Here is a 23,313-nt window from a genome sequence, read left to right as displayed (position 1 = left end):
AAGGTATTATGGCCCCATAGCTTGCTATTGAATTTCATTTGAATGTGACTTCCGGTTCCGGAGTTATATGGTAATATGTTAAAATTTGAGAAAAAGTTTACACTCAATTATCTCTGGAACAACTTAACCGATTTTTGCAAACTAAGATTCAAATAAAAGGTCTTATAATATCCTTAAAATTTGTGCAACATATTATCAGGATCCGACTTCCGGTTTCGGAACTAAAGCGTGATAAGTGGAAAATTACTAATTTTATTAGTATTTTTCTACGAACGATGGTTAAAAACAGGTACAAATCCCATAAAATTGTCTTATAAATTCTTCTAGTTTGTAGAGCTTGTTAGTTTGTGGGCATGAAAACTTAATTCGGCACTACTGGTCCCCTCTTTTCCTGTTCCGAGATCACCGAAAGTGAAGAAGAAAAACTCCTAAAACTAAATTCAAATCGATTTCTCTGCGATGTTTGAACCGATTTTCACAAATCTTGATTTGAATTAAAGTTGATACTGTCTTTAAAGCTACTGTGAAGTTTCATCCAGATCCGACTTCCGGTTCCGCAGTTACAGAGCGATGAGTGTCAAAGTTTTCAAATCGTTTTCAAATAATAATAATAATAATAATAATAATAATAATAATAATAATAATAATAATAATAATAATAATAATAATAATAATAATAATAATAATAATAATAATAATAATAATAATAATAATAATAATAATAATAATAATAATAATAATATTAATAATAAAAATAATAATTATAATAATAATAATAATAATAATAATAATAATAATAGTGCTGCTGATTCATGATGTTTTGCTTTACTTACATATGCAGAAGTTACAGAAACGCAGGTTCGTTTCGTTTGTTAGATTTCGTTTAATTGGTTTAATCGAAATAGAGCATGAGATAGTAAGTATAGGTTTAACTACGTTCAAAATTGATCCAATTTGTATGTCATATTTGTTGGTAGTAAACGAACCAAGTTCGGCTATGCCGTTTATTTGAATCCGGTTTAGGAAGAATTGGAAATAGTGATCAAAAACTGCAAAAAGGATCTCACTTACTTTTCTTGGAGATGGCCAAATCGATTTTCACAAACTTATAGGTTCAAAAGAAAAGTCTTACAGTTTCATACAGAATTCCTTAATTTGTTGTGTATACTACTTTCGGTTCCGGAACTACAGGGTAAACAGGTTTTATAGAGTTTGTGAGATTAGATCCGAACAAATTATCCTATTTCTATTCAATAAACAGTTGTTTTTGGGAATTTCACGATTATATTTATGATGTAATGAGAAATAGGAGAAAGGCATCATTACACCACTAGGTGGATTAAAATAGGTTTTTTCTATAGTTTTTTGCTTTTCTAAGCTGAGGTACATATGTGTCCGTGACCAGGGAGCTCTAATTGTGAGCTTTTTGGTGCGGGGAAGTGCGGAGGGCTATTGGAACACTACAATACCATAATCCATATTAAACGCTTCAGTCATAACTTTCAGGACCCATACACAATTAAATTATTATACAGTACATATGTCAGACCTATTTTGGAATATTGCAGCCTAGTATGGAATCCATACAATATTATTCACGAAGAACGCATCGAATCTATTCAAAAACAATTTCTTTCATATGCACTTCGTAAATTAAACTGAACAGCATTTCCTTTCCCACCATATGAAGCACGCTGCATGCTCATCAATATTCAAACACTTAAAGAACGCCGCGACCTTGCAATGCTTTATTTTATCAGTGACATTATTTCTCAACGCATTCAATCACCTTCTTTATTATCGCAATTAAATTTTAATACACCTAGCCGTCAATTATTTTTAGAAAGAAACACTAGAACAAATTATGAAAAATTTAGCCCAATCAATCGAATAATGCGCCACTACAATCAATATTGCGAACATCTTGACCTTGGTATGTCCAAAAAAAGAAAAGGAATTCCAGCTTAATCGTAGAAATACTGCGTAGTATCTAAGTAAACATTGTAAACCATTTATATGTAGGCTACATTTGCTTGACGAAATAAATAAATTGTAAATTGTTGTTTTTGGCAATTTGGGTTTCAGACGAAAGTAATGCAAGGCAATTATTTCTTCGGAAACCAAACTGAGTATCTGACAACAAACCGTTCGTCGCGACCCAAGTGTCGAGACGTCGAAGAATAATTTTTTCGATGCAGGACAACATTGCAATGGGTCTATATGAGTTGTGATTGGAAGCTGGTTTCCCCGGCTTTTGAATGGCGATAACTTTCACTTGCCTCCAGTCAGGTGGAACAATATTTTGTACAAGAAACTTGTTGAACAATTCAAACAAACGTCTTTTTGCGAGGTCGGGAAGATTCTTCACCAAGTTGAATTCAATTCTGTCCAACCCAGGAGCGTTATTGTTACAATACATGAGTGCTATGGAAAATTCCATCGTTGAAAAGGGGCTATCAATTGTACCATTGCTTGGAGAAGGCTCTCTAATAATGCTATGCGTTGGAACAGAATCTGGATAAACTTTCCTCGCAAATATCCATCGGTTCGAGTATTCCCAACTCTCATTTCCTACGTTACGACTCCTCATTCGTCTGGCCGTATTCCAAAGAGTGCTCATTGAGGTTTCTCTTGACAAACCTTCCACAAAATGTCTCCAATAGCTGCATTTATTGGCCCGAAGTATGTTCTTGTACTTGGTTTCTAAAACCAAGAATTTTTCAAAATTCTGAGGAATTCCTCCTCCTCGTTTTAAAAATGTCTTGAAATCATTTTGTTTCTCGTGTTTAGCCTCTGAGCACTCTTTGCCCCACCAACGGTTTGGAGGCCTTCTGTTAGACGATGGACCAAGAAAACGTTTGGTTTGTGCTTGTTCTGCGGCCTCCAGAATCGAACAAACGAGGAAGTCATATTCTTCAAGTGGGGGGAGCTCTTCCATTGAATTTAAGATACTTGATATATTACTTTGGAATTTAATCCAGTCAATATTTTTTGTCAAATCATATGGAATATTAAGTGAATTAGTAATGCTCATGTTACTGCTAATTGAGATGATGATTGGTAAATGATTGCTACCGCGTAAATCAGAAAATACTTTCCAGGTGCAATCTAGTCGAATTGAAGTCGAGCAAAGAGATAAATCTAATGAACTTGGACGTGCAGGAGGTCTTGGAATCTGTGTCATGCTACCCATATTCAATACTGTCATGTTGAAATTGTCGCAAATATTATATATTAAAGATGATCTGCTATCATTGCAAACGGAGCCCCACATCATTCTGTGCGGATTGAAATCTCCTAAAATCAAACGTGAAGCAGAAAGGGTTTCGACAATTTCATTAAGTTGTCGCCGTCCAACTTGAGCACTTGGAGGAATATATACCGAAGCAATGCAAATGTCCTTTCCTTTAATGTTTATTTGACAAGCAAAAACTTCTATATTAGAAGTCGAAGGAATGTTTAATGTATAAAAGGAATAACATTTTTTCAATTCCTAAAAGCACGTCATTATACTGGGAGTCTCAAAGTCATTAAAATTTAAGGCTATGTTTGATGTAAGCCATGTTTCGTACAAAGCAAACACATCACATTTTTGACTATGCAACAAACCTTTAAATGAATTAAGTTTTGGCATGATGCTTCGACAATTCCACTGCAGGACACTGATTGAATCATTTGCGACGAATGATAAATTATCCATCAAATGATACAAAACCTGAAAGAACTGGCCAGCTGATAACTATTTCAAAAAAATTCCTGTTTCCTTCCTCGATAAATGCTGAGTACAATTGCTTGCACTCGAATATCCTTACTCTCTCAAGCATAGAATTCGTCCAACTCCATGCTCAAGCAACTCTTTAACCGAAAGACCCGCTTCGGTGATAACACCGGCTATTTCAACGTCTTTTGAAGGAATATATACGCGATATTCGCGGGTAAATAATTCACAAACAACAATCTCGTTAGCCTGCTTGAAGGAATCGACTACAACGCGGATCTTGTATTTATAGACTCTTACTATCTCTTTGGTAGCGGGAAATCGTGATGTCAATTCTAGATATATGGAATATATTTAATGCCTTCATTTTACACCGAAAATAGACTAGCCATGGTCCCGCAGAAGTTTCATTGTAAAACTTCGTTCTATGCGAGTTAGGAACCGTTAAATTTTTGCCTAGTGGCAGAGATGGATCTCCTGAATTCTCATCCATTAGATCATCCAATACATAAATATGTTTAAATAATTGATCTCAACTAAATTATATAAACGAGAATATACTTTAAAGTGAAATAAAATTAAATTAAAGATCTACCTGTTAGTCGCTTTCTGATTGGCTGCTCGGAAGTAGTCCATCAATGTCAACTTCCCTTTCTGAGCAGCCTAAATAGCCGTGTAGTGTCGGTAGCGGTTTCTCAACTGGCTAAGAATAATGCTATGGTTCACCTGTACCGGTGGTATAAGTCCACCAAACAGGTAAGCCGTATGGCATCCGGCGGAATTATTTTCTACCAAGAATTGATCCACTGGTTTCCTGTTCCATGTCGTAAAAGGCCACAAAAATAGGAACTCCTAAATCAAGGTGTATTTCCGTGCCGAGGACTGAATGGCTGCAGGAGGTTAAACAATGCCGTCGTGAACGAAATATCTCGGGTTTTTCCCTTACTGGATACACGCAATGCTTAGCAATCGACTTCCTTGTTCATCGTTTCGGCAAGCAGATATTAGAAAGCTAAGTGTCTGTGGGTGTTCTCAAGGTGGTGTACTATCCCCACTTTTATGGAACCTAGTCGCTGATGGTTTGTTAAGAAAACTTAATAACCTTGGATTTCCGACTTATGGTTTTGCCGACGATTATCATATATTGATGACCGGTATAAGCATTACCACTTTCTTTGATTTAATGCAGCAAGCCCTGCGATCTGTTGAGCAATGGTGTTGTCATTGTAAACCTACTTGGTCCTTGACTTGGTCGGGAATTAGGGTACGTAATAACTAAAAAAATTAAACGTGATTAATTTAAAAAACAGTGAATCGATTCAATACAATATTGCACATATTTTGGTCGAATTCTACGCATACTACTATGTGAAATTATATCTAATGATTCTGAATACGTGAACCTGTAAACTTCATTCATTTGAAATCTGGGAGGCCGCTTTAAAATAACCTTAACAATTTGTTCTAAATCGTTTGTAGCATTTTATTCATTTTATTTTGAAGCGGTAGTCTGAATTCCTTATTTGTAAGAATCACATAGAAAGAATTCAGACTAAGATTTTCACATAGAAGGAATTCAGATTATGCATGATTTCTATCAAACATAAAACCATGTTTGATCAGGTCATGTCAATTAGGTTACATGATGATGATTTAGTTTAATAATAGTAGTCTTATGTTATGCTGAAAGCTGGTCTATTGTGTTTTTGTCTCATTGAATGAAAGTGAAGTGTCTATGATATCTTCAATTTTCCATAACATAACTTTGAACTGAATCCATTCACGAGCCATCGTGTGGCTCGTAAATGAAGATTCAAATCTGTTGATAGATTTGTCACCGAGACACAAGCGCTTCAAATTAGGTCCTAGAATTCTATCGGCGATAGTTCTGAATTAGGCTAGTTACCGGACAACCAAAATCAACTGCTAATTAGTATTCAATATTCCCGGCGAGCGACCGCAACTAGGTTAAATAAACGATATAAAAAAAATAGTATTCAATATACTCAAGTGAACAAGGTGTGCAACAGACGAAAAATAGTGTAGATGCCACAGTGCAAAAGCGACTATCCAGCGAACGAATGGATGGCAGTTATGTCATTCGCTCACTAGACAAGCGACCTGTTTCGTTCGCAGGCAGCCACCGACTGAAGTGGAAATTGTGACATAACATATATATTTTTATTCCGTTCATGCATGACATGAATTCTTCCTACGCTGATCGGAGCAGAACTGTACCTGAATGAATTTCGAGGTGCGAGAGAAATAAAAAAGATTACATCATTGTGACATGCGGTGATTGGTTCGTGAAAACATTGGTCGACTCAACCCAACTTTTCAAGGGTGTATACTATTGAAACACTGAACGGAAATTGGCAATAGTCATTTATGTTTAAGTTAAAAATTTCCGAATCGATTGATTGGTCAATTATATCAATCCATCAACAATGGACTGAGTTATGTCCTTTTTTGTCGTGAATACGACTTCATTGCTATGGGCGCCTTTTAAAAAATTACTCTGTACAAAATGGGTAGAACCAGGCTTCCCAAATGTACCGCCGCGCGACATTTTTATTAAGGCTGTCATGCTACTCTTTCCATGACAGCCTTGTGATAGGTTTCATCACGACAGCCCTTAGAACAATACTGCTGTACAGCCAACCTTGCCGTCATTCACTTCGTTCGACAGTTCATTCCATCTCAAGACATTTTGTCGTGGTCCACGACAGCCGAAGAAGCATGTAGTTCTTGCGTAAACTTCGGGAATATTACTCTCCTTTGACCAGGTCTGCGACAGTAGCCGGTATGGTTAAATTTACTTTTCTAGGTTTGATATGACGATTCAAGGCAAGCATGTGGGTTTTTAGTTTCGCTTTTGGTGATTGCTTTGCGCAGCGGTTGATCATTGCGCATAGCAATCACCGTTGTTAGGGCATTGATAACAATATAATTGATAATTAATAATATACGAAGCTACTAATACGAAACGGATTGAAGAACGGACTTTGTGTTTTAAAATTAATTTTGAAATTTTGATCGATCTTCTATGAATCGATCGATCAATGAAATTCAATAGTAAGAAAAGTTTGTTTTCAAGAAATTATATTCATAATTAAAGAGCAATGTATTTCAACAGCTGAGACAGCTCGGCGTGCTCATTTCAGGCAATTTACGTTCGGTTTGAGGGCTGTAACATTCATAGTGTATGCGCGTACTGATGTGCGTGAGGCATTATGTTCATCCTCTTTATCTCTTCTTTCAGGATAGCAAAGGCGCGTTCGTTTCTTACACAAGAGTGTATAAGCCAATTGAATCAGATATTAGATTTATATGTGAACGGTAAATAAATGTTTGTAGCGAAAGATATATTCAAATCAAAGATTCCGTATTCGATACTCGTTAGCGGGATTCTGAATAGCCTTCGGCTTTGCAGTCGACTTGTAAGTCTACGGGACTATTGCATGGCCAGTGCTGCAATACTACGGACACTAAGAATCCTTTCAAGTCAGGACTGAAACATACAAAACCTGGCTCGTTAAGTTCGTTATATATTGAACCACCAATCGAATAAAAACCTTGAGTGTAAAATTTGTAATTGGAATTTGCAAGGCAAAAATCATTTAGAAACAACAAAGCTTTGAATGCAAAAACTGAATAAAAAAATCCAGTTCTTCCAAAAAACATGTTTCCAAGCGTGGAATGCAGCATGGTTGCCCGTAACAGATTCGAATGTTTATTTTGTTTTATTTGGAAAAAAAAGTTTTAATTCACCATGTTATGTAATAATGTCTTTCTTGAGTAATATGGTCTCAAGCTTTTCAGACATACTAAGTTATCTTCTATATATGAATAGTATAGTGTTTCTATTACCCTGGATTATATTCCAAAATAAATATCGGGTATGGTACGGTTACTTATATGATATAAGGTTGTGCTGATAATCTGCTGAATCATTTTCTTCCTGCTATGCATAGAACTATCTTATTTCCAGAAACGACATATTATCAGGTGTACAACTTTGCTTCCGCCGTTTTCCGATAGGTGACTGTATCGGCTGAGGCTAGTCGCGCGCTAAAAGAAAAGCGGTAAGTCATCCTCCACCACGACAATGCTCGGCATTGTCACCACGTCGCAAAAGTGGTCAAAAAGTACCTGGAAACGCTGAAATGGGAAGTCTTGCCCCACCCGCCGTATTCCCCAGATGTCGCCCCTTCTGACTTCCACCTATTCCGTTCGATGGCACACGGCCTGGCAGATTAACATTTTCAATCCTTCGAAGAGTTGGAAAAATGGATTGCTTCATAGATAGCGTCAAAAAAGGACTCCTTTTTTCGAGCCGGGATCCGAAAATTTCCGGAAAGATGGGAGAAAGTTGTCGCTAGCGACGGACAATAATTTGAATAATACATCTGTAAGCACTTTTTCACAATAAAGCTTTAAATTTTGGGAAAAAAAACGGCGGAAGCAAAGCTGTACACCTAATAACTATTATATTATTTTGGTCATAGCTACCAGAAGTTCGCGACTTTTACACACGTTGAAACTGTCACTTTACATTGTAAAATTTAAAACTGGATTAAAGCGTATCTTTCATCAAGCAGAAGCTTGTGTTCAGCATATTTTGAATTCTTTAACTTAATGTCGTTGTTTGCCACAAAACTTGCTATAAAAGTAACTGAGGCACAAATTTATAGCTGCAGTTAAAGGACAATTTCATGTAAATTTCTAGAAATATCTTTATCATTTCCTTTATGTCCTTTTACGCTCAATCCAATTTTGGAAATGTAGATGTTGCAATCACAAGCCGCACGCAGAAGAAGATGCGGTGCCTTGAAATTTCGAACAGCGCATCCAGTTTCTATGCGCTTGCTACAATTCTCGTACACATTTTTGGTTTTCTGTTTTCTGGTACCGATCATCCCTTAATTTCGAAACAAGAAGTTGGATATGGATGAAACTAAATGGAAGGCTATGGAGCCATAAAACCCAGAGTTTGGGTAAGTCGGTCAATGTGTCCATACACACACATACAATCATACTTATACCAGGGCCGCTTTTGCAGAGGAATAGTGGGGGCACGTGCCGCCGGACCCACAGTCTTAGGATGTCCTTGACGGAACCCACAGAGTAAAACAATAGTAATTAAGTTAGTTGTTAGTTAGGGCACACATATCAATCGTTCCCCCGGGCCCATTAATACGTTAAAAGCTCAATGAAGTGAGTCGAATGGTATATAACACATGTCTTTCGATGCCTCCATTCAAAATTCGGTTTTCAGAGTGACTACATCATTCTCATCTAAAATACATCATTATTCAGAGATTTTAATTAAATGATTTGCGAATTGAAATTTTTTTCTGAACTTTTCTTCTCAATCCATTCCCGAAACAAAAATTCCTAATGTGCACCTACAGGAAAAAGATACATAAACAACCATCTGTTGAACTACTTTTTATCAGAGGGCTCCCCCAATCAACTTCATAGTTGCGGACCCTGTACACTGAAGTCTTTTTTTATGCGAATTTACGTACCGCATAAAAAAGACCGCATAAAAAAAACCGCATAACTCTGAATATTCGCATAAAAAAAACCGCATAACTCTGAAACTTCGCATAAAAAAACCGCATAACTCTGAAACTTCGCATAAAAAAAGACCGCAGAAGGGCAAACCGCATAACTCTGAAAATTCGCATAAAAAAAACCGCATAACTCTGAAACTTCGCATAAAAAAAAACCGCATAACTCTGAAAATTCGCATAAAAAAAAGTCGCGTAAAAAAACCGCATAAAAAAAGACCTCAGTGTATTTGTATAGATGGTACTGAAAGATCTACCACCTCAACGAAAAAGAGATCAACTACAAGGTCCGGGGAGTACATAGAAACTTGCAATGAGAGTAAAGGGAAAGTCAATTTAAGCCGCAATGAAGCCATAGTAAAAGACACTGAGTTCCATAAGAAAAACTTAAAATCTTACTCGCAGCTCTTCCACGATTGAATCAGTGCCATCAAAGAGAAACGGAAATCATCGCAACAACAAAAAAACCGGCATGGTACATTTAACATAGAATAGACACTAGTGCGAGAGCGAATTTCTCTCGGTGAACCGTCTGAGAATCAACGGCTAGTACGCTGCTGTGGGGATTCTGTATGGGCAGTGGATAATTGCGATAGAATCATTTTACTATTGCCGCTTATTCTAACTATGTGCATATAACCTTTGTATAATTTGTGTCTATGAAAATGTATGTGAATGCTCCCCACAAGGGTTTTTAAATATTACAACGTAGTATGAGAATCATCAAGTCGAATCATCTATTCGATTTCCTGCAATAATTCGACGAGAACATTTCAAAAGGGCCTTAAAACAATTGACAAATTCTCTTTGTTTACTTTCTCTTTCGATTATATCTGCGTTATTACGCAATTGTTCGTTACATGTATGATACTATTACAAAGCTGGAGATATTTTCTTTCATTCTATATAAAAATTTGGTAGGTGAACGTGAAAATTTAGGTGTTATTAACAGAAGAGAAAGTAAACAAAGAGAATCTCTCATTGGTTTATGTGCCCTTTTGAAATGTTCACGTCGAATTGTCAACTTGCGATTCTCTCTTGGTAAATTCCACACAGCGACGATCATTATCAGACTGATTTTTTTTAAGGCCTGAAATACTCAGAGTATGAAGTGGAGCGAAGAAATGTAGAAAAATTTTCTCGAGGTTCATGCATTGAGAGAATCGAATTCTTGTAGCACCTTCTACCGGATTGAAAAAGTTGTATACAATATAGATAAAAATCGAGCAACTTCTGTCAAATTTTCAGCAATCACCAACACTGAATGGTAGTGTATCTGTTTCTTCAGGAAAAAAAGGCGGGTGGGTAATGTCAGAGACATTACTGGATGTCGTGAATACGAAAAAACTGACACGCTCCCATCACTTTTTCCGAATATGAGTTAGTTGATTGATTGTATGAATTGTGCAAGCTTTCCTCTTTTTCACTAATAGAGTTCGAAGCGATGCACCTACATTAAAGTACAGATTAGTTACATTAAACAGCTACTATTCTACAGCTATATATTCCAAACTTGAAACAATTCCTTTTTAATTTGCTAATATAGGAGGCTAGGTACGACAAATTTGTAGTTTATTTTTATTAAAGCTGTGAAGTCCGAAGATATCTGATTCTTCTCGAAATTTCAGTACGAGACAATTGCAATAGCCTGGTCTGAAATGTATCGACGATCTTCGGTATGCAAGAGTCATTCTAATAATAATAATGATGGCAATAATAATAATAATAATAATAATAATAATAATAATAATAATAATAATAATAATAATAATAATAATAATAATAATACAGATTAACCTGTATATATGGCAACCCTGTTTCGCATGGCATATTTTCACACGACCCCATACTAATATAAAGATGTGTTCAACATCATTACTTTCTCTTTCGCATTGCCGTTCGTAATTGAATGTATTAGTGACGGTACAAATCTGCCTTTCTATCGGTTTTCGGTGCCATCGTGCTGACGGTGTCTCGTACGTTCAGAGTAGCTGCTTTAACTTAAATGACGCTATTTCTCACATCACGTTTTATTTTATACCTGCTAGTGGCAGCGGTGGACGGACGTCCTCTTTGTTAAAATATCGCAGAACGGGAAACAGTGAGACGATATAAAAGAGAGAGTTAGTAGAACGGCAGCCAGACAACTTAACTAGGATAATCCAGGAAAGGATATCTGAGCTTCGCAACAGGAATTTCCAGCAAAAGCTTCGAGAAATTCTCCCACATTCAAAGCCCTTCTGGTCCTTAACGAAGGTGCTTAAGAAAAAACCGAAGCCTATTCCTCCTCTGCTGCCACCCCAGGACGCAGCTGAAGGAATACCTTTAATCACACCAGTAGAGAAGGCAAATGCGCTAGGCCAGCAGTTTGTGTGTTCTCACAATTTAGGACTTAACATTGTTAGTCCACATGAAAGAGCCGTTGCTGATAGCGTAGCTGAGGTTGACCAATCAGACAGCTTGGTTCCTGAGGAAAGTAGAGTCACTGCGAATGAGCTGATGGCTTTTGTGAAAAAATCCAAAAATATGAAGGCCCCCGGTTTCGACAACACATTCAACATTGAGCTGAAACATTTGAGTATTCGCTCATTTGTCTTATTAGCTAAAATTTTTAACAGGTGCTGGGAGCTTGGTTACTTCCCTTCAATGTGGAAGTTAGCTAAAGTTATCCCAGTTTTGAAACCGGGGAAAGATCCTTCCTTTTTCAAGAGCTATCGGCCCATCAGCTTACTCTCTGCCCTATCCAAGCTGTTTGAAAAGTCAATACAAAGGCGAATTCTTGCTTTCGCAGATGAACAGGATATATTTCTGGAAGAACAGTTTGGGTTCCGGAAAGGAAGATCCACCATCCACCAACTCACAAGGGTTAACAACGTCATCCAGCAAAACAAATCAGTGTCCAAAACGACAGCCATGGCAATATTGGATATTGAAAAGGCATTCGATAACGTGTGGCACGATGGCCTGGTGTTTAAACTGCATCGGTATAATTTTCCCATATATCTTATTAAAATTATCAAAAATTATCTTGCAGATAGAGCATTCCAGGTTTCTCTGAATAATGCACTTTCAGAAAGATTTACTATTCCTGCTGGTGTACCCCAAGGAAGTATCCTAGGTCCCATTCTATACAACATTTTTACATCAGACATCCCACCTCTTCCGGGTGGTGGTGTTCTGTCACAATTTGCTGATGATACTGCCATTCTTTACAAAGGTCGTGTCATTAATGCTCTGAAGAATAAACTACAGACAGGTCTGGACGCTCTAACTGAATATTTTACAAGCTGGAAAATTGTGATCAATGCAGCAAAAACTCAGGTCATCTTGTTTCCACATTCAAGATCTCCAAAACTTGTTCCATCAGACGAATGCAGAATACGATTCGGTGATGAGGTCATTCAATGGTCCGATGAAGTTATCTATCTAGGACTCACCTTTGACAGACATCTGATATTCAGGTCACATGTTGACAAAATCGTTCAAAAATGCAGCATACTCATTAGGTCTCTGTATCCGCTGATTTGTAGAACATCTAAACTGTGCCTGAAGAATCAGATGGCTGTCTATAAACAAATCATCTACCCCGCAATTGAATACGCAGTCCCTGTTTGGCGGGGCTGTGCACGAACACACAAACTTAGGCTTCAGCGCATTCAAAGTAAGATCTTAAAGATGATTCTAAATCTACCCCCTTGGACAAGGACTAGTGAAGTACATGAGATGGCTTCCCTGGATATACTAGAACAAAAATTCGAACAATACTGCACGAAATTTGAAGAGAGGTGCTCAATCTCTGAAATACAAATAATTCAAAATTTGTACGTATTAGGTTAGGGATAGTTATAAGTAGGTAGATATTTTATTAATAATTAACATAAATATTATGATTAAACATTAGTATGTAAAACAAGAGTAACTAAAACACCAATTATTAATAATCCTCTACGCAGAAACACGCACACAGGAGGAACAGTTAAGGACAAATCAAAGTCCCGGACCGTGCTGGTCTGCAGTTCCCAGTTGGCAAAATCCATCGTCTGCTCCGGAAGGGAAACTACGCAGAGTGTGTCGATGCCGGTGCACCGATCTATCTGGTGGCAGTGATGGAGTACTTGACCGGTAACGCTGCCCGTGACAACAAGAAAACGAAAATCATCCCTCGCCATCTGCAGCTGGCCATCCGTAACGACGAGGAGTTGAAAACCCCGTCTTTTCAGGACGACCACATTACTGTGATAAAGAAATATTTAGGATTGCTTTAAGTTCAGCCAGTTCTGATACGCCTGGAAAGTAGACTGCGCAAATCAAGTGGAAAAATTTGTTCTAACAATTTGTTCATTTTTGTTTTCGGCCGCATACTAAAGTATTCACGACAAAAATACATATTGATCTGTATACGTGGCAACTCTGTTTCGCACGGCATATTTGTATACTAGTATAAAGATCTGTTCAAAATAATCACTTTCGTTTCCGCATTGCCGTTCGTAATTGAATGTGTTCGTGACGGTGCAAATTAATTTAACTTCCATCTTGATGAATCTTTTGGTAGGAAATATTGAGATCTAAGATGGTTCTCGTGTGTGTCTTGTTTCGGCAATGGGCCTTGCTGGACTTTTTGGCTGCCTTTCTACCGATTTTCGGTGTCATTGTGCTGACGGTATCTCGTGCATTCAGATCGGGAAACAGTGAGACGACTTTATATTTCGTTGTCTTATTTACACAATTTTAAAAGGCCACGTTACTCACTTCGTATCTTTTTATTACTTGATTTAAGCTTTCCAAAAAGTATATGTATGTGCCTTTTTGTCTGCGACCCTGCTTCCTATTAGTAGTAAAGTTAGTGTATATAGAAGTTTAAATGTTAAATAACTTTTTAAGGAAAAGGCCAAACCGTGCACAGTCTTAAACAAAAATGAAAATGTAAATGGTTTTAGTAATTGTCGCGAACATAGTAGACACTAAAAATAATTACGAAAAAAGTTATGTACAAAAAATTGATTTTAAGTGGTTTCAAACGAAAATGCTTCATATATCCGAAATTTTTTGCGTTAGACCTATAGCTTCTTCGGCAAAGTTTTTTCTCTTTAGAAGCTCTAAAACTTCGTAGAAGACATAATTTTTCTATCTCTTAAGGGAAAAAAGTACAGGTGTGTAATGCCAGAGACATAACTGGATGTCGTGAATACGAATAAAACTGACACTCTTTCTTTATACTTCCGAATATCAATTAGTTGATCGATTGTGTGAATTGTGCAAGCTTTCCCATTTTTCACTACTAGATTTTAAAACGATACACCCAAACTACAGTACAGATTAGTTACATCAAACATTCTGACACACAAATATTACAAAATAACCAGTATAGTTCTTTATGATAAAATAATTTTAATTTTCGATTTACAAAGAAGCAATCTCTATAGTTCTTTAGGTAACATTTAGAGCCATTAAAAGGGCTGATTTTGCATAATGTTCTACATTGTTGTCCATTTCCCGTTGTATTTTGCTCCAATGCAAACGACCACCAACAGGATGATGTAATCGATCTTCTTCGAAGGGAAACTGGCACTGCGACCTGAGCGTTTGAGGTTTTGTACAACGCTAAAGGTCTGCTTTCATTACTAGTGACTGCTGCTCTCGACGATAGAAGTCCACATGAAATCAAGACCTGAGTGTTTGAGGCTTTATACCACGCAAAAGGTCTGCTTTCATTGACCACCGCTCCACCTGACGACTGAAGTCCAAATGAGAGTACGACCTGAGCGTTTGAGGTTTGGTATCACGCAAAATGTCTGCTCTCATTATTGACGACCGCTGCTCCCGACGATTGAAGTCCAAATGAAAGAACGACCTAAGCGTTTGAGGCTTTATACCACGCAAAAGGTCTGCTTTCATTGCCAACTGCTCCACCTAACGATCGAAGTCCATATGAAAGCATTTCCGACTGCTCCACCTGACGATTGAAAATCCAAATGAAAGCACGACCTGAGCGTTTGAGGTTTGATACCACGCAAAAGGTCCGCTTCATTGCCAACTGCTCCACCTGACGATTGAAGTCCAAATGAAAGCACAACCTGAGCGTTTGAGGCTTTATACCACGCAAAAGGTCTGCTTTCATTGACCACTGCTCCACCTGACGACTGAAGTCCAAATGAGAGTACGACCTGAGCGTTTGAGGTTTGGTAGTGCAGAAGGTGCACTCTCCGAAGCTGCTGGTCCCACGACGTCTGCTTCCGTCGAACGCATAAGAAGAAATGATCGATTTATGCATAAATTTTTTTGCATAAATATCTGTTTATTAATCTTATTTTTGTGTATTACATCAACATTTTACAGTACAAGTGTTTTGACCTTTGGCCTTTCATCTTTGTTGTTCATACGATTCGTTATTAATATTAGGTGTTTTAGTTACTCTTGTTTTACATACTAATGTTTAATCATAATATTAATTTTAATTATTTATAAAATGTCTACCTACTTATAACTATCCCTAACCTAATACGTACAAATTTTGAATTATTTGTATTTCAGAGATTGAGCACCTCTCTTCAAATTTCGTGCAGTATTGTTCGAATTTTCGTTCTAGTATATCCAGTACTTCACTAGTCCTTGTCCAAGGGGGAAGATTTAGAATCATCTTTAAGATCTTACTTTGAATGCGCTGAAGCCTAAGTTTGTGTGTTCGTGCACAGCCCCGCCAAACAGGGACTGCGTATTCAATTGCGGGGTAGATGATTTGTTTATATACAGCCATCTGATTCTTCAGGCACAGTTTAGATGTTCTACAAATCAGCGGATACAGAGACCTAATGAGTATACTGCATTTTTGAACGATTTTGTCAACATGTGACCTGAATATCAGATGTCTGTCAAAGGTGAGTCCTAGATAGATAACTTCGTCGGACCATTGGATGACCTCATCACCGAATCGTATTCTGCATTCGTCTGATGGAACAAGTTTTGGAGATCTTGAATGTGGAAACAAGATGACCTGAGTTTTTGCTGCATTGATCACAATTTTCCAGCTTGTAAAGTATTCAGTTAGAGCGTCCAGACCTGTCTGTAGTTTATTCTTCAGAGCATTAATGACACGACCTTTGTAAAGAATGGCAGTATCATCAGCAAATTGTGACAGAACACCACCACCCGGAAGAGGTGGGATGTCTGATGTAAAAATGTTGTATAGAATGGGACCTAGGATACTTCCTTGGGGTACACCAGCAGGAATAGTAAATCTTTCTGAAAGTGCATTATTCAGAGAAACCTGGAATGCTCTATCTGCAAGATAATTTTTGATAATTTTAATAAGATACATGGGAAAATTATACCGATGCAGTTTGAACACCAGTCCATCGTGCCACACATTATCGAATGCCTTTTCAATATCCAATATTGCCATGGCAGTCGTTTTGGACACTGATTTGTTTTGCTGGATGACGTTGTTAACCCTTGTGAGTTGGTGGATGGTGGATCTTCCTTTCCGGAACCCAAACTGTTCTTCCAGAAATATATCCTGTTCATCTGCGAAAGCAAGAAATTGCCTTTGTATTGACTTTTCAAACAGCTTGGATAGGGCAGAGAGTAAGCTGATGGGCCGATAGCTCTTGGAAAAGGAAGGATCTTTCCCCGGTTTCAAAACTGGGACAACTTTAGCTAACTTCCACATTGAAGGGAAGTAACCAAGCTCCCAGCACCTGTTAAAAATTTTAGCTAATAAGACAAATGAGCGAATACTCAAATGTTTCAGCTCAATGTTGAATGTGTTGTCGAAATCGGGGGCCTTCATATTTTTGGATTTTTTCACAAAAGCCATCAGCTCATTCGCAGTGACTCTACTTTCCTCAGGAACCAAGCTGTCTGATTGGTCAACCTCAGCTACGCTATCAGCAACGGCTCTTTCATGTGGACTAACAATGTTAAGTCCTAAATTGTGAGAACACACAAACTGCTGGCCTAGCGCATTTGCCTTCTCTACTGGTGTGATTAAAGGTATTCCTTCAGCTGCGTCCTGGGGTGGCAGCAGAGGAGGAATAGGCTTCGGTTTTTTCTTAAGCACCTTCGTTAAGGACCAGAAGGGCTTTGAATGTGGGAGAATTTCTCGAAGCTTGATCGATTTATGACCAGGGTTCCCCTTTTATACGCAGTCAGTTGAAGATATGTGCCTGACTACCTTAAAATCGTCGTCCTTGCGCGAAAAAGCCAAGCAAAAGTAAAGAGTTTTCCGCGTTGTTTGCAAAGTTTGAGAAAACTTAATTTTTGAGTTATGTGTGGTTATCTCACGCTGTTCAAAATTTTATCCTAAATTCCTGATCATAGTTTTGATGAAATGGTGAAAGAATTATGTTGCTACCGTTAACACAAGTCGAGATATTCACGATTAAGTTCTGCCCATTCTTCCATATGGCTAATTTTGATAAGGCACCCCATAGTAAAGTAAGTCGTATTCACGACAAAAGTTGTTGAAATGAACTTTTATCGTAGTAGGCTTTGCACATTTTTTATTGTGATCAAATCACGAGGTATATTTTTGTGAATGAGTTCTCCAAAGGAACTATATATCGGATCAACGGTTTAGCAGCTAGAGAATTAAGTTCACATTTTTGTCGATTCAAACCACTGTGCGCTGTTGCCATTACAGTTCGGCATATGCTTCACACATACTGTAGACTGGGCTTTCGACTTTGCGCTCAGACAGTTCATGCTATCTCGTGGCGGATGTCATTGAAAAGCAGTACTGCTGGGAAGCCTGGGTAGAACTCAATCGTAAAAACCTCTTGTTGCACTTAACCCAACATCATAATTTTTTTTATATAAGCTATCGAAAATATGATCAGGAATTTGTGACTAAATTTTCACTGTGTGAATAACCATAAATAACTCAAAAACAAGGCTTTCTAAAGCTTTTGAAAATAATAAGGGAAAACTCATCATGCTTGCGTGCTTTTTTCATACCCGGACGACGGTTTGGAGGTAGTGATGCACATATCAGCTACTGGACGAGTATAAAAGATGAACTTTGATCGAAAATCGTTCAATTTTTCTAGTGCTTCAGACGGAACTGTATGTCAAGGTGAGGTTCTCTCCTCGTCAGTAAGAACAAAATAGATATAAAACGTGAAACGCGCTGGTCATGCTCTTATTTGAACTTCGAGCATAGAGAAGAACAGTCTTCATCAATGAAAGCAGACCTTCTACGTGGTAGAAAAACTCGAACGCTCAGGTCGTGCTCTCATTTGGACTTGTTGCGAGGTATAAAACCTCAAAAGCTCAGGTCATGCTCTAAACTGAACTGAACTGCTAAATTCAGTTACGGAATTGAAATTCAATATTCAGTTCTAGAACTAAATTGCAGCTGAGTTTTTGAGTTTTGTTTAGTTCTTGAGCTGAAGTCCAGTTTCTGAATTTTATAAAACGGTTCTTTTTAGAACTTTTTATATATTCCCAAAGAACTATACGAAGTTTTCCTACTATGTAAATCTATCATTTCGGTTGGCTCAGGTCCAGAGTTCAGTTCCTGTATCAAGAATTCATTTCAGTATTAAATCAATAGCCGGCCGTTCGCAGAGCCAGTTTCCCTTTGAAGAAAATTGATTGTGTCATCCTGCTGCTGGTCGTTTGTATTGGAAAGTGGACAACAATGGAAACATTATGCAAAATCAGTCCTTCTAATGTCTCCAAATGTTGTCTAAAGAGTTATAACGATTACTTCTTTGCAAATCGGAGTTTAAAACCATCAGTGTAGTGCAAATCGAGGATAATTTGATTATCTTTGTACCAAATTCGCAACAGTGTTTTATATCTTTTATATCAGAACAATGTTTAAATTACATAATTTGGGCCTTCTGAATACCAGAAATTAATCCCGTAATGCATTTTGACAGTTTCTTTCACTGAAATATTCAAATCCGAAATTGAATAATCAACATCAAAATTCTGTATGTTCTCTCATTAGCTCCGCATTAATTAATTGTGTGGTAGAAAATATATGTCTCCAATAATTCAATCTTTAGTAGAAATGCACCGTTACAATTCTGGTAGCAAAAAAATTAATTAATTTTTTTTTTGTTTTTTCGGTATCGTCACCCTTTTTCTTGGGAGAGAGGAGCCTCCATTTCCATCCAGCTTTTGAGGGACATTTTTTTCGTGACTCGTCTTATCATCCATTGGTTCATCGTCGGTGTTGTTGTTGTTGTCAAACGTACTGTTGTGGGTGGTTTCCGTTTTCTTTTCGTTTTAATTGTTGTTCGCAGTGTTGGCATCATTGCTAGTTCCACAGTTTGTGCCTTGTTGTACATAGATGACAGTTTCTGGTTGCTTTGATGATGAAAGTATTTTTGAAGCAGGAGTATGTACTGGGTTTACTAGTTGCCGTTGCTGTACGGGTTTCCTTGTCTTTGATTGATGTTGTCTTTTTCGCAGTTTCAGTGCAATATTTACCGTAGTGACTGACATGTAGATTACCAGAGATTGACAAGGATGTCTCCCGCTCTGTCAAAAATTCACGCAAGATGGAATCGCCTTGGGTAGTCGCATATGCAACACTCGCACGCCATTCTGGATACCGGGGAAAAAATTCCTCCACACTTACTTTTTGATGGAAAGAATTTATCCGTATTTGCTCGAGCGTAATGTTCACTGACCTGCGGAAGAAGGTCATGTACACGCTCTTCTATTGCACCGTCTACCGCGTACTCAGGGATTTTGTATTTCACTTTATCATACTCAACACTGTGCACCTCGTTGTTAGTCGAAGCAAATGCAATTGCATCTTGTTCACATCTAAACATTATATACACTGAGTTAGAAGCCTTGTGTTATTATCGTTAAAAATTATAACAGAAAAATGTTACACTGCTAGGTTGGCACTTTTTTTTAATTGTTAGGCATTTTTAATGGTGAAAATTGTTACTGCAGTTTTCTTCAAATTTCTGATATATGTAATAAAAATTTGTAATTTAAAGTAATTGTAATTTGACGAAAATTTGCGTTTAGATAACTTACGTTATGTCTTGGTGACCAAGAATTGCACATTATTGATGCATCTTCTAAAAACCGACTCTGAAAATAGAAAAACACAAAAGATATTCAGAATTATGGTTTTAAAGTATGTGGTGAAGTACAATGCTTTGAAGTCTCTTATTAATTTCCCTTATTAATTACAAAAATAGTAAGCAGTATTAGCAATTTTATATTGTCAACCGTCAGCAACGTAATCTCTTCGGTAAGAAAATGTATGCACTTTTCCAGATTTAATTTCATTTGATAACTTTAATTATAATGACATTGTAAGGGACGGTGGTGCTAAACAACTCACACGACTTTGTTCTGAACGATTTATATTGATTGTTTGTTTATGTTTAATATCTGCCTAAATTGAACTGCTAGGCGGAGATGACAGTTTAATTTGAACTGCTTCACGCACTGATGGGGTGATGGCGAAATGCTTAGAAATCGAACAAAAATTGTGCTTGTTACTTATTACATTATTCGATTATAACTGTCATCATTTCGAGACGGTTTGATTTTTTTCACATTCGCCATCATGTAGTTCTGGAACCAGAAACCGTTTAACGATTAAAGGCTATAGCAGGATAAGCATGTAAAATCTGCCCCCAAAGGGAATTCATATCGTTATACCACATTCGAAAGGTCATAGACTGTAAACAATTTTCTCATAGTTTCAACCCTTTAACTGCCATATTGACGGAGCTAGGGTGGTTCTATTGATTTTTATTTTATTTGATTTTTGAAGAAACTACTCCTCCGAAAAATTTGAAAAAAATCAGGCATATTTAAGGCATTATGGGGATGCTTTACAATTTTTTTCAAAATTTTTGAAGATGTATTTCTTTCATTAAAAAATACTAGAAAATTTTGAAACATATTTTTTCCCTCTTCCAATTTTTGCACCACCCTGGATTTTTTAGTGATAAATAAAAATTTTTTGGACATGTTAAAACTGTATATTTTCATATTTTTTGAAAATGTGAACGACCAAAATATTTAATTTTTTCTAAAAAATAAATAACAGTCGACCATGCGTTCCCATCAAATTCTGAGAGAAGGAAACGCATGGTGCTTTATCTTAGCAGTTCCTAGTAGTAGTCGACCATGCGTTCCCATAAAGTTCTCTTAAAAGGGAAACGCATGGTGCTTTGTTCTAGTAGTTTATGATGCAACTCAAGCGCAGGGCTTAGAAATCAAACTAACGAAAAAAAGGAAATGAGTATCAACCTTTGCATAATACATACACGATCATACTTCGGGTACAACCTAGAAAGCTACAAAGCAAGAACTTACTGGTATGTGGTTTATATATGAATGGTAGTAATATATGAACGTTGCGTTACGCTTCGGTTACGGTAGTCAAGAACTAGAGCGGGTGACTGTATATAATTCGATGATTCGATAATATTTCATGAAATGGTCAAATCGTTTTGCACTGTTGGGTCTCGTACAACGCGGTTTTCTTTTTACCAGCTGTGTACATTTCACTAAATACATAGCGAGTTGAAACAGCAGTGAATTTATTTTTTTCTTTTTTTATATTGGTGTCAAACAAAAGTGGCCACTGATGAAGATTGGAATCGATTTCTTATAATTGTTTTTCCATAAATACGTTTATTTCTTAAGGCAATTTACATAAGTTGTTCTTCGCCGTAGCCTCACTTTTACATAGAATTCTTATCCTAATATAATACTAATATAGTCACAACAATTTGAGTTTAATAAAGCATATTCCTCTCATTTTTGCCTTTCTCATATAGAAAGGTTATGCAATCACTGTGAAAACCGACTTTTAAACCGAGGCCCGGAGGGCCGAGTGTCATATACCATTCGACTCAGTTCGTCGAGTACGCAAAATGTCTGTGTGTGTGTATGTGTGTGTGTGTATGTGTGTGTGTGTGTATGTGCGTATGTGTGTATGTAACGTTTTTTTGCACTAACTTTTCTCGGAGATGGCTGAACCGATTTTCACAAACTTAGATTCAAATGAAAGGTCTTGTGGTCCCATACAAAATTCCTGAATATTATTTGGATCCGACTTCCGGTTCCGGAATTATGGGGTAAAATGTGCAAAAAATTGTGAAAATAAGTGCACTAACTTTTCTCAGAGATGGCTGAATCGATTTTCACAAACTTAGATTCAAATGAAAGGTATTGAGGTCCCATACAAAATTCCTGAATATTATTTGGATCCGACTTCCGGTTCAAGAGTTATGGAGTAAAATGTGCAAAAAAAAGAAAATATGTGTTTTAATTTTTCTCATAGATGGCGCGACCGATTTTCACAAACTTAGGTTCAAATGAAAGGTCCTGTGGTCCGATGCGTTATTCCTGAATTTCATGCGGATCCGACTTCCGGATCCGGAAATATAGGGTAAAGTGTGTTTAAAATTGTACATCATCACTGAAAATGGGAAAAAACCTTAAAAATTTTTCTAAATCGACCTCAAATCTTTTCCAATTTGATGGTTTTTATCAGTAGACGGTCAAATAAACCGATTTCGGTTATTCTTTTAAGAATCGAAGAAAATTTTTTTTTCGCCTTTTTTGGTTATGCAATCACTGTGAAAACCGACGTTTGAACCGAGGCCCGGAGGGCCGAGTGTCATATACCATTCGACTCAGTTCGTCGAGTACGCAAAATGTCCGTGTGTGTATGTGTGTGTTTGTGTGTGTGTGTATGTGCGTATGTGTGTATGTAACGTTTTTTGCACTAACTTTATGGGGTAAAATGTGCAAAAAAATGAAAATATGTGTTCTAACTTTTCTCATAGGTGGCGCGACCGATTTTCACAAACTTAGGTTCAAATGAAAGTTCCTGTGGTCCCATACGTAATTCCTGAATTTTATCCGGATCCGACTTCCGGATCCGGAAATATAGGGTAAAGTGTGTTAAAAATTTTATACCATCGCTGAAAAGAGCGAAAAACCGTAAAAAGTTTTCTAAATCGACCTCAAATCTTTTCCAATTGATAGTTTTTATCAGTAGACGGTCAAACAAATCTATTTCGA

General features: G+C 37.2%; 1 protein-coding gene across 7 annotated transcripts in view; it reads right to left on the bottom strand.

Moving 5' to 3' along the window:
* The window catches only part of LOC131440632 (inhibitory POU protein), a 350,716-nt gene that overhangs the window by 199,913 nt on the left and 127,490 nt on the right, over positions 1–23,313 (bottom strand). For all 7 annotated transcript variants that reach the window (XM_058612092.1, XM_058612089.1, XM_058612085.1 and 4 more), the window contains one exon: positions 20,296–20,352. In XM_058612092.1, coding sequence (XP_058468075.1) covers positions 20,296–20,325 — 30 coding nt within the window. In that variant the 5' untranslated portion in view covers positions 20,326–20,352. The remainder of the gene's footprint in view (positions 1–20,295; positions 20,353–23,313) is intronic.

This window comes from Malaya genurostris, chromosome 1, assembly GCF_030247185.1.
Source record: "Malaya genurostris strain Urasoe2022 chromosome 1, Malgen_1.1, whole genome shotgun sequence".
Classification (NCBI taxonomy): domain Eukaryota; kingdom Metazoa; phylum Arthropoda; class Insecta; order Diptera; family Culicidae; genus Malaya; species Malaya genurostris.
Note: the sequence above shows the minus strand (reverse complement) of the source record. Positions and strands in the feature narration are given on the sequence as shown.